Source organism: Pundamilia nyererei, unplaced genomic scaffold (assembly GCF_000239375.1).
Source record: "Pundamilia nyererei isolate P.nyererei 1_Seehausen unplaced genomic scaffold, PunNye1.0 scaffold00076, whole genome shotgun sequence".
NCBI lineage: Eukaryota > Metazoa > Chordata > Actinopteri > Cichliformes > Cichlidae > Pundamilia > Pundamilia nyererei.
Genome location: NW_005187477.1, coordinates 1,560,829 through 1,574,707, shown reverse-complemented (window position 1 = coordinate 1,574,707; position 13,879 = coordinate 1,560,829). Strand labels below are relative to the sequence as shown.

At 43.2% G+C, this 13,879-nt stretch overlaps 2 protein-coding genes across 3 annotated transcripts in view; both read left to right on the top strand.

Moving 5' to 3' along the window:
- Positions 1 to 7,561, top strand: part of LOC102193205 (synaptosomal-associated protein 25) — a 15,205-nt gene extending 7,644 nt beyond the window's left edge. For both annotated transcript variants that reach the window (XM_005737446.1, XM_013911961.1), the window contains exons 3-8: positions 1,258 to 1,299; positions 1,937 to 1,985; positions 3,357 to 3,468; positions 4,381 to 4,527; positions 4,780 to 4,924; positions 6,385 to 7,561. In XM_005737446.1, the coding sequence (XP_005737503.1) occupies positions 1,258 to 1,299; positions 1,937 to 1,985; positions 3,357 to 3,468; positions 4,381 to 4,527; positions 4,780 to 4,924; positions 6,385 to 6,450 (561 nt within the window). In that variant the 3' untranslated portion in view covers positions 6,451 to 7,561. The remainder of the gene's footprint in view (positions 1 to 1,257; positions 1,300 to 1,936; positions 1,986 to 3,356; positions 3,469 to 4,380; positions 4,528 to 4,779; positions 4,925 to 6,384) is intronic.
- A 178-nt stretch (positions 7,562 to 7,739) lies between these two features.
- Positions 7,740 to 13,879, top strand: part of LOC102192901 (uncharacterized serine-rich protein C215.13-like) — a 9,774-nt gene continuing 3,634 nt past the window's right edge. Inside the window, exons 1-4 of the mRNA XM_005737445.1 lie at positions 7,740 to 7,975; positions 11,491 to 11,760; positions 12,371 to 12,465; positions 13,711 to 13,867. Of these exons, the coding sequence (XP_005737502.1) occupies positions 11,619 to 11,760; positions 12,371 to 12,465; positions 13,711 to 13,867 (394 nt within the window). The 5' untranslated portion in view covers positions 7,740 to 7,975; positions 11,491 to 11,618. The remainder of the gene's footprint in view (positions 7,976 to 11,490; positions 11,761 to 12,370; positions 12,466 to 13,710; positions 13,868 to 13,879) is intronic.

Here is a 13,879-nt window from a genome sequence, read left to right as displayed (position 1 = left end):
CACACACACACACACACACACACACACACACACACACACACACACACACACACACACACACACACAGACCTAGGGGTAGATAAACAGGCAGCTAGCAGTTTCTGCACATAACTGATGTAGACTGTATCCTCCTACTATAACCTATAATAACTCCTGAATGACACAAAGACGATTTTGATGGAAAGTTAAAAGTTCTTTTAACTAGAAATGACTTTCTAAACACATCAGATATCTTACTTGTTCCTGCTCCCATGTGTCACCCTTTACATTTGGAGCTGAAACTATAACACATTCCATAATACTGATGCTCAGAGATGGTTACTGAACAATAGTGAGGAGCGAGAACAAGTTGTAGCTTTAGATTTTCACACTTGGTGCGAGTGTAAAATGAGTTTGACTGCATTTTTGACAGAGCTTAAATGTGTTTTTACACCCTCAAGCTTAATATTAAAATGTAGAATATTAACTTACTACCAGCTGCTGTCATTGTTCAGCTGATGATAAGAAATTGCGTCAATATCTGGTATAATGGAGGACGAGGTCTATCTCGCCCCTGTAGGCGGCCACGGGTGTGCACGGACCGGTTTAGGTCCGACAGTATTTTCACGGACCGACCTTTAAGGTGTCCCGGGATAAATACAACAAAATAAAACCAGTACTGGTTCCAAAAAGAAATAAGATTTAGTCATAACACACGAGAAAAGACCCAGAGAAACGAGTTAACGATAAAAACCTGGTACCAAACGACTCACGGACCGGTACCGGTCTGTGGCCCAGGGGTTGGGGACCACTGCCCTACCAGAGGCCTGGAAGCTTGAGCTTCCTGTGTAGTGTGTGTTTAAGGTGGTGATCCACACCACTGACAGGACCATTAAGACCACCCTCCCCACTTTGCAGGACAGCTACATGAAATGATTCACCTGCATCGTCTGCTGAATGAGGAGCAGCTTCTGACCTCACACCATCACACTGTTAAATCAGACTGAAAGACCTCCAAGACTCAGAGTCACTCTTGCACTTCTGTTACTGTCGCACCGTTTCTTATGTTGGTTGGATGCATTTAATGTATTTCTTTAACTTATGTGTAGCTGCAGAGGGGAATTTAAAGACTTCACTGTAGGTTATACTAAACTTTAACTGTTTGTATAACTAAGGACAAAATTAAAGCTACAAAAATGACTTAATGAGCACGCAGTTCACAAGCTCATGTAATGTGTTGAATGTTAAATATTGAAGCAGTGATTTTGTGTCTTTCAGTCACTGGAGAGCACGCGGCGGATGGTTCAGTTGGTTGAGGAGGTACACACACACACACACACACACACACACACACACACACAAACACACACACTATAATCTAACAAAGACCCCCACAGTGATGGAGTGATAAAGCACAAACCTCACTGTGAACTTTGTCATCATCATCTGTAAATTAGCCTGCTGTGTTTCCACATGAGGAAATGGCCAGAGATCCATGTCAGGATGACTCTAACAAAGACGGATGCAGTGTCATGATTAAGTTTAAGCTCCTGGAAAATGATTTTGGACAAACGACGGCCGGGAGAGCAGAACAGTGAGGAAAGCAGGAAAGGATGTTTTTTCATTACTCCATAATGCACAGCATTCATGCCAAGTGCTCACACGTCCTTTATCCATAACAGCCATTTGTTTACTTTTAGTCACTGTGATCAGGATCGAGGTCATGTGAGCTTACTGCAGATAAACAGTTCAGGCAGTCTTACCTTGTTGGCTTTTTACCATAAATCTAAAATAGAAAGAATTTAAAGAAGTGAGCAGGAGCTCAGTGGATCGCCACGTGGCGTCTGCAGCAAACGTCTTTAAATCGATTTCCATATGTGCAATAAAAACCTGTTTGGAAACGATGCGTCGCTGGGGCTCCTGTCAGTAACGGGTTGTTATGTGTTCCCTCCTCCAGAGTAAAGATGTTGGGATCAGGACTGTGGTGATGTTGGATGAACAAGGAGGTAAACAGGTTTTTCTTGGCTTGAATGTAAAGACTTGTCTTGACCATGAAATTTGAAATTTGCTGGGTTTTTTTGTTCCTCAGAAATTTGTGTTTATTCTTAAATTTCTCATTGTATCAAGTTTTTTTCCCTCATAATTTAGCCTTTTTGTGTAAATATCTCTGATTTGAGCTTTTGGTTTGGAAGCCTTGCCAGTACACATTGTGTAAACATGCCCATCTCTGTATTGATCTCTGCTCCTGCTGTGGCAACACCATAAAACTCCCGTTCAAACAGAGCAGTTGGAGCGTATTGAGGAGGGTATGGACTCCATCAACAGGGACATGAGAGAGGCAGAGAAGAATCTGACAGACATGGCCCAGTGCTGTGGCCTTTGTATCTGGCCACTCAGGAAGTAGGTCCAGGAACCTGCGTCTTTATCCAAACAGGCCCTAAAAAGCCCCGTACTGGTGCCCAGTTCCATTAAATGTGTTGCAGTGTTTATCAAATGTGATTAGATTATCAGACTCCTTCAGCAACGATAATCGTAATCAGTCGTCATCATCATAATAATCAGGGGCTTAAATTACTCGATAAGCCATCCTGACTGAATGATGTCACTCTCTGCTCGTTTCCTTTTGCCCAAGTATTAAACGCAAAGTTGTTTTTTATTTAATAATTAGTTTTAATTGATCCATTAAGAAGAAAATAATCCCAAAAGACAAAGAATGCATGTTTTTACTAGTAGATGTTCAGTGAATCAAGATCTGAATGATATATATGAACAAACTATTTGGTAAAAGCCTTCAGGATGTGAATAACTACACGTTTGCTGTTTCTGAAGCAGAGATTTTTTGGCTTGAAGGATCAGAAAAATCTAATTTATAGACAAAGGCCTGTAAAAATGAACTCGATATAACAGATAAGCTCTGCATCTCTTGCATCTGATGTCTGTTTATAGCAGAACGGTGACAATGAAGAGTTTTCTAACTGCATGTGACTAAAAATACCTAAATTTGGATTTAGAAGACACATCTGTAGAGATGTTCCTTAAAATCTTCTTTAAAAGAAGCACACATGCAGAAACATCCTTCGTACATAGCCCGAGAGAAGAAAACAGAATGGAAGTGGGCACCGAGGTCAAAGGTCGTTGGCTCTGCACCGTTTGGTCCAGTGTGCTGTTAGCATTTAGCGCAGCGTGGTGGTGTTCTGTTTCACGTTTCTGGTGGCTGGTTTTTCAGTTCATAGTGCAGCCGCGTGGAAATACTTTGTGATTTTTTTTCTTTTATTCCACCTCCCTCCTCCTCTTTCTGCCTCCATTCTTCTCGTTACGTTCCTGCTTTCTTTCACCTTTGCTCTTCCTTCATCCTGCTCCGCTGCATCCTCTCATAGAGCAGTTGGAGCGAATAGAGGAGGGCTTGGATCAGATCAACTCTGATATGAAGGAGGCAGAGAAAAACCTGACTGACCTGGGCAAGTGCTGTGGTCTCTGCTCCTGTGATAAGTAGGTGGAGATGTGTGTGGCGTGTGTGTGAGTGTGTGTTTGTCTGTAAACATTATCCAGAGGTAAGTATGTGAGATGTAGTCATAAGAATCTATTTGTAAAAACCTAAATTATACCTGATTCACAGCCCTGGGCCACGTTTACTGCAGCGGCTTCACCACAAACCTCAGATTTATACAAAAGGCACTTTTCCACCATATCAAAGCGATCTGTCAGCTCGGTCCTGTTATTATAATGTTAATAGAGTTGAATTGGTCCTGTAAGGTCAGGCTGCAACATTCAAACACCATCACAATGAGCAACCATCTTATTCACCAGTTTTTTCTGGCGATTTCACACTTTCAGGGCTCGGCGTTGGTGTTATGGCTGCTGCCGTGTTGGAAGTGACCATATTGGTAGTTTTTGGCACTTCTATGCCCAGACGTTACTCACAAAAGACAGAAAACCAAACATAGCAGGAAAGCTAAACTGAGTGTTCTTCTTAAAGAAACCACTCTGAAGTGCAGATCTAAATGTGATATAGTTCTTGTTCTTCCCCAAACGCACTGATCAGGATGATCCCAGTGATACCAGTGAGCACTGGAGGTAAAATAGATGTTTCCAGTAAGGTGCTTTAACATACAGTGCGACGCTGACAAGGAGCAAATAGCCTCCTGAGATTTAAACATGAGGAAACTCTTCAGATTTGGTTCATTAGTTGCTTTTAGCTTTTGCTGTCGGCTTGCTTTGCTGCTCTGATTTGCTCTGAAGTCGTCCAGCGCCATGTTTGTCGTGTTTTATGGTATAAATGGACCCTTGGTGTACCTGTACTGTAGCTGCAGGAGCAGTATGGGTACGCTGTGGTTCTCACGTTTCACGTTTAACAGACTTATTAAATTGACATCCATGGGGTCATCACTCTTTCTCTTCCAGACTAAAGGCTTTTGAGGAGAGTGGGGCATACAAGGCAGTTTGGGGCAGAGCCTCAAGCCAGGATGGCGTTGTAGCCAATCAGCCGCCGTCATCTCGGGTCGTGGATGAGAGAGAGCAAATGATTATGAGTGGAGGATACATACGAAGGTAGGGAGAGAGTGACACACAGAGTTTAGTGGAGTGTGTTATTGTGTGAGCTGAGAGACGGCAGCTGCATACACGGTTTGTGTGTGTCTGAGTGTGTGTGTGTGTGTGTGTCTGTGTTTGCTCTTCTTTACAGCAAACTGACATCTAATACTTAAGCCATCGCACACAGGCAGCTGGTCAAACACAAACACAAAAACTTGCACACATCTTTGCAGCATTGATGTTTTCCTGCTTTATTCCTGCCCGTGTCAGGGCGACCGGCGACGCCCGCGAGGACGAGATGGAGGAGAACCTGGCACATGTGGGCAGCATCGTCGGAAATCTGAAGAGCATGGCCCTGGACATTGGCAACGAGCTGGAAACACAGAATTCCCAAATCGACCGCATACAGGGAAAGGTACCGCCGTCCTGTTCTGCATGTACACCTCAGTGTGTACTAATCAAATAAAATTCATTTCACCAGACTCTGTTAAATGTAACAATTTAAGGGCGCTGGTTTAGCTCGCTAGGATGAACGTGCAACCATATGCCGGGTTTGAATCCGACCTGTAGCCTTTGCCGCATGCCTTCCCCTCTGCTTTCATGTCACTCTTTACTATATCGCTCAAATAAAGCCAGATAAAGAGTAAATAGTCGATGATTACTTTTACAAGATTCTCAAAGCACCTTGTAGTAAACTCAGGTAGGGATTCGGAAGAGTAGGAGGCCAAGGAAGACATTAAGCGCTTAACTCCCACCAGGTCAGGGTTAGAGTTGGATTTTGTTTTAGCCACATGATGAATACACACATTTTACAAAACTGGAGGACTTTACATAAAAGCTTTTCCTTTGACATGTTCTAGACCGGTGAAACTCTGTGAAAACAGCCACACCTAGAACATGCCAGCAAACCTCAGACTCCTGTATCTGGTTTTGCATCCAGTTCTCCAAGAACCCAGTTAAAAAAATAGCATGGAGCTCATGTAAAAGACAGCGTTATACAGAGAAGAAGCACTAACAATGGTAAACAGTCAAACAAAAGAGCAATAGCTTCTCAAGACTATACTTGAATAAAAGCAACTGAAAATAGGTTCATCTTCAAAGTTGATTTCACAGGTTCTTATGTAGGAGGGCCGACTATTCCAGAGTCTGGAAGCAATGAGAGCGTGGCCTGGTCACCGTTAGGGGAGAATTCCCAGAAGTTGTTGGGATAATGATGGAGGCAAAATAGGCAGTTAACAGACCTGAGCAGCCATAAACAGGAGTGACGTGCTGTCTTTTCTTTGTACCAGTTAAAAGTGAAGCTGCTGTACACTGAACTATGTGAAATAGAGAGTGAGAGTGGAATTAGCCAATCTTATATACAGAGTTGCAGTAGACCAGCTGAGAGGTAGGTAAGGGGGGGGAGAGCTGTTTCCAGATCCTTTAGTCAGACGGAGTTCTGTGAGTTTCACACGGATCCATCTGGGATCTTAGTGAGGAGAGAAAAGGGGAATTATGGCAGTTCATCTCAGGCTTGTGCCCAGAGAGGGAGATGAATGAAATCAATAATGTGGCTTTTTACCTGACAGAAGCAGTTTGTGCTCTTCCCTTTGAGTCAGAGATGAAAGCAGCACAGGAACTTGTGCTAAGAGCACTAAAGCTAAGAATTCTTATCTATGAACAGTTCCTTCTGAGCAGGAGGTGTTTGATTATATTCACCCTACTGTGTGTTGTTGGACTGTAGAGCTTGCCGAGCTCTACAGCCTTCCTTTGATTAACCAGTGCAATTAAGCAAACCTGAAAGTGAAAGATAGATGGAGAGCACAGCTGTTTGTGCCTGCCTACCACATTCTTGTTAACACTTCCTTGTTCTTTCTTTTTTCCCATCCTCTGCAGGCTAATCTCAACGTTACCCGAATCAGCGCTGCCAACCAGAAGGCTACCAACCTCATGAAACGATAGAAGTGCTCTTCCAGTCTTTTTCTATTAAACTGTGCTTTTGCGTGCCGTGCCAATATGCTGACCCTGTTATTTTAAACCTCCCATTTCTCACTTTTGACAGTGAAATGTGCTGTAAAACTCATCTAGAGGCCGTAAGGGGTTTAAAGTGGAGCTCTTTATTCCGTAACCCGTATTTTAACATTCCTGTTCGTTCCCCAGATATCATAATAGAAAGTCGTAGTTATAAAATGTGACCTATGATTATTATAAGTCAGTTTGCAGTGCAATGTACGCTCTGTTTTACCCCTCAGCGTGGCCTCCTTTAGCTCTTGGGAACCTTTAATGGTCCCTGTGGGGAAAAAATGGGTCACTCCAGCAGCACCATCACTGCCAGCAGTAGCAGTAGAGAGCACAATCACACAAATACGTGAATTTGTGTGAAGAGCGGCTGTCCCTGCTGTGGTGTTATGAAACATGAGCCCATACGTCGCCTTTTCCATCTGCCGGACGGACAGGGGAATAACGGCATCTGTGCAGCAAAATGTTCTGAAAAGCAACCAGTCCAGTCCCAAATTACACAACCCTGTAATTCCACTTTCTCCAAAATCTGCCACTGTGGATGAAACACGTATGTGACGGCGCCCTCTGTCGGCCCAGCCGGGTATTGCCCAAGAGAAGGAAATACGTATTTCCCCACAATGGAGGATCTCTGGCGACACCAAGCGGACGCAAGCGGAACATGCATTCTTCCTGGCCTCTCCCATCTTCCTTCTGTCTCCATGTTGATAGAAAATGGTGGTGACACCAAGTGACGTTGTTGCTGATTTTACGACCCTGTCTCTCAGTCGTGCACATCAAAGGTTGGCTGACAATGCCAAACGTCACCATATCCTAAATGATTTGTACTTGATGTCTGTGTTTGTAATGTTAGCCAATCAGGGAGATCCTTAAGTAAACTATGCTGTCTTTTTATTAGCTGCTAGGTTTGAAATCGTCCATTGGGTAGAAGCTGTTTTTTGTTTAATTATGTACTGATGAGTAATATAGTACAAATCATAGAAGTGTAGATGATGCTGACCTATGTTGACCTAAAAAGGCCTTCATGTGCGTAACTACAAGGTAACTACTACAGCTGAGGATCACTTGTGTGTGTTTGCTACGATGAAATGTTGAAATGTGAACGTAATGAATAAAAAAAATGTGCGCAGGAATATAGCGTACGTGATTTTGGGACTAATTAATTATGTGAGGCGGGAGGAGGGGCTGGGAGGGTGATGGTAGTCATTAAATATTCACCGTGTGGCTGAACGTGCAGACTTCGTGAGTTTGGTGACTGGTGTGTTGGGAATGGGAGTGACTGGTGCATACGCTTCTGCGGCACATGGGGGCGCGCAGCGGCCTGAAAATGTTGCGCGTTCGAGGAAGAAGAAGGAAAAAAAACCACACGCGCTGCGTGAATAGAGTCTGCGCAATTCGCTTGTTCTCGTCACTCCGAACTTTCGGGAGAACCACGAAGGAAGGAGGGGAGAACAGCGCCATTTGCCTGGTAATTATTTACAGCATATGCGGCCTTTTAAAAAACACTGCACGTCACGCGGAATCCGCAATAGCAGCCCGCACGGGCGGCGTTTTCGCGCAAAGCGTACGAACGTGCTACAGTGCGAAATAAAAGCGTATCGCCGAGCTAGCAGGCGTCTCCTCCAGCTCTGACACCGACAGTTGGAGCGCAAAGACACTGCACAGCTCCGCTTGTAATGTTCGCGATTATCCGGCTCGTGGTTACGGAAATTCGCAGGATTCGCACGTCTCGTCGTTTTCACGCAGCACCGGTTCAGCCCCGCGTAGCTAACAGACGCGGAGGAGTCTGGTGGGCAGCTCCCCGTGTGAACCATCAGGCACGAGCTCAACAAAGACACAGCACGGTCGCAGCTGATTGGTTCGCGTGGGTCACGTGGTCTGGTAGAACGCAATGTTTATCAGGTATTTAATGAGATCTGGAACATTAGTACGCTCTCGTGGATGTTTACAGCCAGCCAATCAGCGCCGGTCCGAACTCCGTGACGTAAACAGAATTCAACAGATTAACTAAAAGAAACAAAGTAACTAATAAAAGCTGCACTGACATGGTTACTTACTTTGTAACTGCTTGATATATGGATACACACATACATGTGTATGTAGAGGAATTTCCTACACACACGTGTGGGTGTCTTTAGGTTTCCTCAGAAAGTAGAAAAAGAATAATTTCTGAAAGACAGGAAAACAGTCATCTATCAGTGTTCGTGTATGTTAAAGTCCAGCCAGGAGGGGGCAGTATAGGGACACGAGCTGAAGGAAAAACGAGATGTTCTCGTCCACAGCCATGAAAGCGGCCCCTGTCCAACACTGCAGGTGGTTTTCCTGAAATCTGCACTGGCTGTTTATGGTTCAGTCACCCTGAAAACAGTCCACAGTCTGCTACGCGTGCAGCACTTTTTGTCTGTGTTGCTAATTAAAATTAAGTTTTCACAACATAAAATCCAGTTCTCAGAAGTCTTGTGTGTCAAAGGAGGAGACGTAGGTTCGGTTCAGCTGCACAGCTGTGGCTCAGGTGATAACATCTGTGAAGTCCAGTTTTATATGAATTCGTCGCAGTCGCTAAATTTGTATTTTTTTTTTTTTTTAAGTATGTAGAAGGATTTTTGAGAACATAATTTTGTAACCTTTAAATTGTGAGCTGCAGGTACATTTAAAAGTGCCAGTGGGTGACTGGACTACCTGCTTCTGCAGTCATTTTTAAAATTGGGAACATACTTGAAACATGCATGAAATATTTATGAAACTGTATGAAGAAAGTTTTGTCTCACAACTTGTAAAAAAAAAAAAAAGCCAAATTCTATATTCATCACTTCAAATATATTTGTTTCAGTGGATCAGTTAGTGCCGCTGGGACCAGAAAATTGGTCCAGTGAATAAAAATGTTTTGATTTTTTTCTTTTGTCTGAAGAAATTTAATGGCTTCACAGACTTAGAAGAAACAACACCTCACAATAGGGGAAAAAAACAATATTGCTCAGATTCCTACAGAAACTGCTCACTCCACAGCTTGGTAGCTTGTAATATGAACGTATTAGGTGTACCAGTGCTCTAAATGCTCACTCTAAACTTGAGTGGGCAGATATACTTGGCTGGCCATTAACATACAAAGCTTGGAGGAATGGGACTGCTATCACTTCCCGTGATCCAAGAAGTAGTTACGCCTCTTTTCCGCTGGTATCTACTCGTCTTAACTCGGTTGTTAGGTTTTTCCATTAGGTAGTAGTACCTGGTACTGGTTACTTTTTTAGTACCTGTTCAGTGGGGGTTGCAAGTAGGGTTGGGTTTAAAAAATAGATTTTCTGATTCAAATCGATTTCAGTTTGAATAATGCGATATGGATTCATTAAATCCTGAGTCGACTTAAATATAAATGTATTTTTCCAGAAATGCCAGAATCTCAGGTTAAAGCTAACGAAACTATTTCAACAACCACCAACAGCTAAAACAGCAAACGATTAAAAAGCAGGTAATCGATAAAGATGTGAACCCGACGGCACGCACAATTCACTGAACCAGCAACAAAAGAAGATCAAAACCGCTTCACGTTTAGAAACATCGTCATGGATACACTCTTGTTTTGGCAGTTTTGCTTCCACCACGATAAAATTACACTTCCTGCACAGCTCTCTCTCTCACTCTCTCTCTCTCTCACTGTACTCAGAGACCAGTTTAGCATCAAAAATCAGTTTTCTGGATTATTCGCTAGCTTACTACACACCAGTCTACCGTTGTGTACAGCGCTGTCTGCCACACGTGACCTCCGACAAGAAGCCTCGTTTCTGTTCGATCCTAAAGAAATGTAAACTTTTACAAATGATGTCAAATTGCAAAACCCTCAGTTGTGTCTCTCATCAAAGCTCTGTAACTTTGCTCTGCTTCACTTCAGCAGCATCAGGTCATGTTCAGATGTTGATTCATGGTTTTCTTCAGTTTTTTTTTCTACTGCAGAATATTTTAAGGTTTTCTGCTATAAAAAGCCAGGACAGGAAAATCTGCTTCATGTTTTTGTGTTTTACTTTGACACAAAGGCATCTGCTCACACCTCTGATGAAGTCTCACAGTGTCAGCCTTGTTCTTATACATAGATATAAAATATGGATGTACGGATAAATGATCAGAATTATAATATTTCTGACTGTCTGAGTTAAAATCAAATCGGCACCTTGTGAATCAGAATTGAATCGGTCATGGAAATCCTTGACGATAACCAGCCCTAGTTGCAAAACTGTGACGTCGACAGACTGCATGCTGGTGACTGGCCAGGCTGTGGCGTTGCTCGCTGAGTCATGAGATTGTCTCCTTCAAAGAAATCAAAACCGCCATTTTTGAATCTCGGCCACAAATAGCCACACAACATCCAACACTCTGGTCCCCGAGTCTGACAGAAAGCCAGAGACTGAGCAGCAGGTGTAGCATCACCTCGAAATCCTCTTTTTGTGTTTGTGTCATATAAACATGACATCACAAGACTTTCAGCCACGTTACTTTGATGACCACATGCACATTTAGGTGGTGCTCGTTTGCAGTGTAAATCGACCCAAACCGATCAGTCAAATCGAGTCATGGAGTCCATCCGACCCAGGCCTGCATCACAGCATGGGAAAATATGAGACAGGAAGCAGCACAACTAGCTGATTAGCAATGACTGAATTTTCAGAATAAGAGCGAGGGTTATGAGACTGTTGAGTGTAACTCGATGATGTTATTATCTTACATGGATTAAATCTCACATTAGTCAAAATGTACTCATCTGTTTATGCTGAAATTTAAAGTTATTTTGTATAAAATGAAAAGATAAACTTTGATCTGCACAAAAGCTTATTAAGGAGCTTATTTAGAGCAATAATAAGGAATAGTTTTTAAACGGAGGGAAATATTTTGTATGCTTATGAAGCAGAGATGCTATTTCTGCCTGCTTATAATTCATTTTATCCTCCATATTTCTTTTCTTTCATCGTTTTTTCCTTTGTGTTTTTTCTGCAGGTCCTGTGCAGTCAGCCAGGCGTGTCTAGTCCCGACTGGCAGCTGGATCAGGATCAGCTAGTCGTGGAGGGCGGTGAATTTGGACTCGGTCTCTGTTTTAGTGGGCCGTCCGAGGCAGCGGTGGAGCCATGTCAGCCACGTGGCGTGAGGACGATGAGGAACTGAGGGTGGGAGGAGTAAAAGGAGCATTGAAAGCCAAACCGAGGTTCTCCTTCACTGAGGTCAAGCTGCTGCTGGAGGCGGTGAAGAGGAACAGATACATCATCCTCAGTGAGTAGGAATAAAAAAGTAGATTAGTTCTTTTCTATTTAGGAGGAAAGTCTTTGAGGAGCTGTTCGTAATAAAACGTGTGCCGTTGAGGCCATTCTGGTACGACCTACTGACCGTCCTGTTGGTCGTGTTTATCATGCGAGTGTTGAGCTCCTCAAGTCTCTCATCACATAGGCTGATGGACGCCAGCTTCGCCACCTTGGGCTGCATTTGGTGACAGTGATCTGTATTCTGCTGCAAAATGCACTCCAGCCGACTGGCAGCAGGTGGAGAGCTGCTTCTGATGCTGCTCTGTCGTCCTGCTCAGAGAGGCTGCAGTCAGAATCCCTCCATCCTTTTGTTTTTGTCATCACGGCGTTTGGGCAGTTAAAACACATCCGAGGGACATTTTTTAATATTGTTTAGTTCAGGAACCCCTGACACCACTGATGTCAAACATAACATTTGATTTTATTGTGAAGTTACAGGATGTTTTACTGGTCAGTCTGCCCTCTCTCTGTTTTTAGTGCACTGTGCTTTTAAAGATCCTTACCAGCAGAGGGAGCACGTGGGTCACCTTTTACAGCACTGCTGTGATTTAATACTTGAGACTGATTCGTTCTCTCTGTAGGGAAGTTTAACCAAGGTGTGTCGGCTGAAACGAAGAAACAGACGTGGGTCGAGATCACCAATCAGATCAACGGTCTGGGAGAGAATCACAGAGAGGTTTGTTTTACATCATTCTCAGCTCCAGAAAGTCCTTCGAAAGATGATTTGTGAAGTTGGCACAGTTCAGAGAAGCCCTGATCTGTCCTTCAACGTTTTGTTTTTCTGCATTATGTTAGGGCTGCTCGATTATGGCAAAAATGATAATCACAATTATTTTCACTGAAATTGAGATCTCGATTATTTGACGATATTTATTTAACAATAACAATGTGTTGAATAATGACTTTAAAGATTGTCAAAAAATAATATAAAATAGTGCAAATACTGATAACATTGCAAATGTTTGCAATATAAAAAATAAATGAAAAATGTAAACATCTATGTTTAGTGAACTTCAAAATACTGCATAATATTTATGCATACAAACAACCAAACATCAAGGCGAGCTGTGTAGCCACACAATGCACAATTGCATCAAACTGACATTGAGGTAAGTCAACTAAAGTTGCTGCTCCTTCATCGTTTGATCGTATGTCACTTTGTGAGCGGTCTTCAAATGATTGAATAAATTTGTAGTGTTGCTCTGTGGTGCAGCTACGACACCGTAGCAAAGTTTACACACTATGTCTACTTGATCCACGTCTGACTCCGCGAACCCGTAATGTTTCCACACCACTGAAGTCGTTTGACCTCTTTTCGACCAACGGCATTCTTTCTTCAGCAGCCATTATCCTCTCCTCTCCAAATAACTTCTGCTTAGCTTTCCGAGCTTCCCTCGGGTCCTCTTAATTGTTGTGACGCATGTTTGAATCGCAGAGAGGTGCGCTCGTTTTACCACACGGAGCAGCGCGAGAGTAAAGCACGAGGGAGGTGCTAATAATCGGCTCAGTCATTTTTAATGATCGTTGAAAGCCCAGATCGTAATTTAGATTAAAATTCGATTAATTGAGCAGCTCTACATTACGTTATTAATTTATTCAAAGTCATGTAAAAAGAATCAGTTCTCCCAGATGAGCGAATTAATAGCTAAGGCCATTCAGTCCTGCCACACCATGCTGCCCTCTGCTGTTTGAACACAAAGGCTGTATAAAACCTTTGCAGTTATACTCATACCAAACTTAACAATCACATAAGCTGAAAGTCTTCACTTCAGGATGCGATAGATTTATTTTTTTTATCGTTTGTGCTTCATAAACGACCGGCGGATTGTCGACAGTAGTTTAAGAACTTGCAGCAGTTGCAGGCAGTGTGATGGATGGGATATGTCACTCAGCACTCCTCAAAGGTTTCGTTTCCACTCAGGTACGTCAGATCATGAAGAAATGGGCAGACCTCAAATGTGATGGGAAGCGACGCATTGCAGCGCTGCGGGGTCCCAACGGCACAACCCTGAGGAAGAAGAAACTGGGCCCCGTGGAGAGGATGGTCCATAAGATACTGATGATGAGTCCTAGAGGAGGTGAGGCGAGGC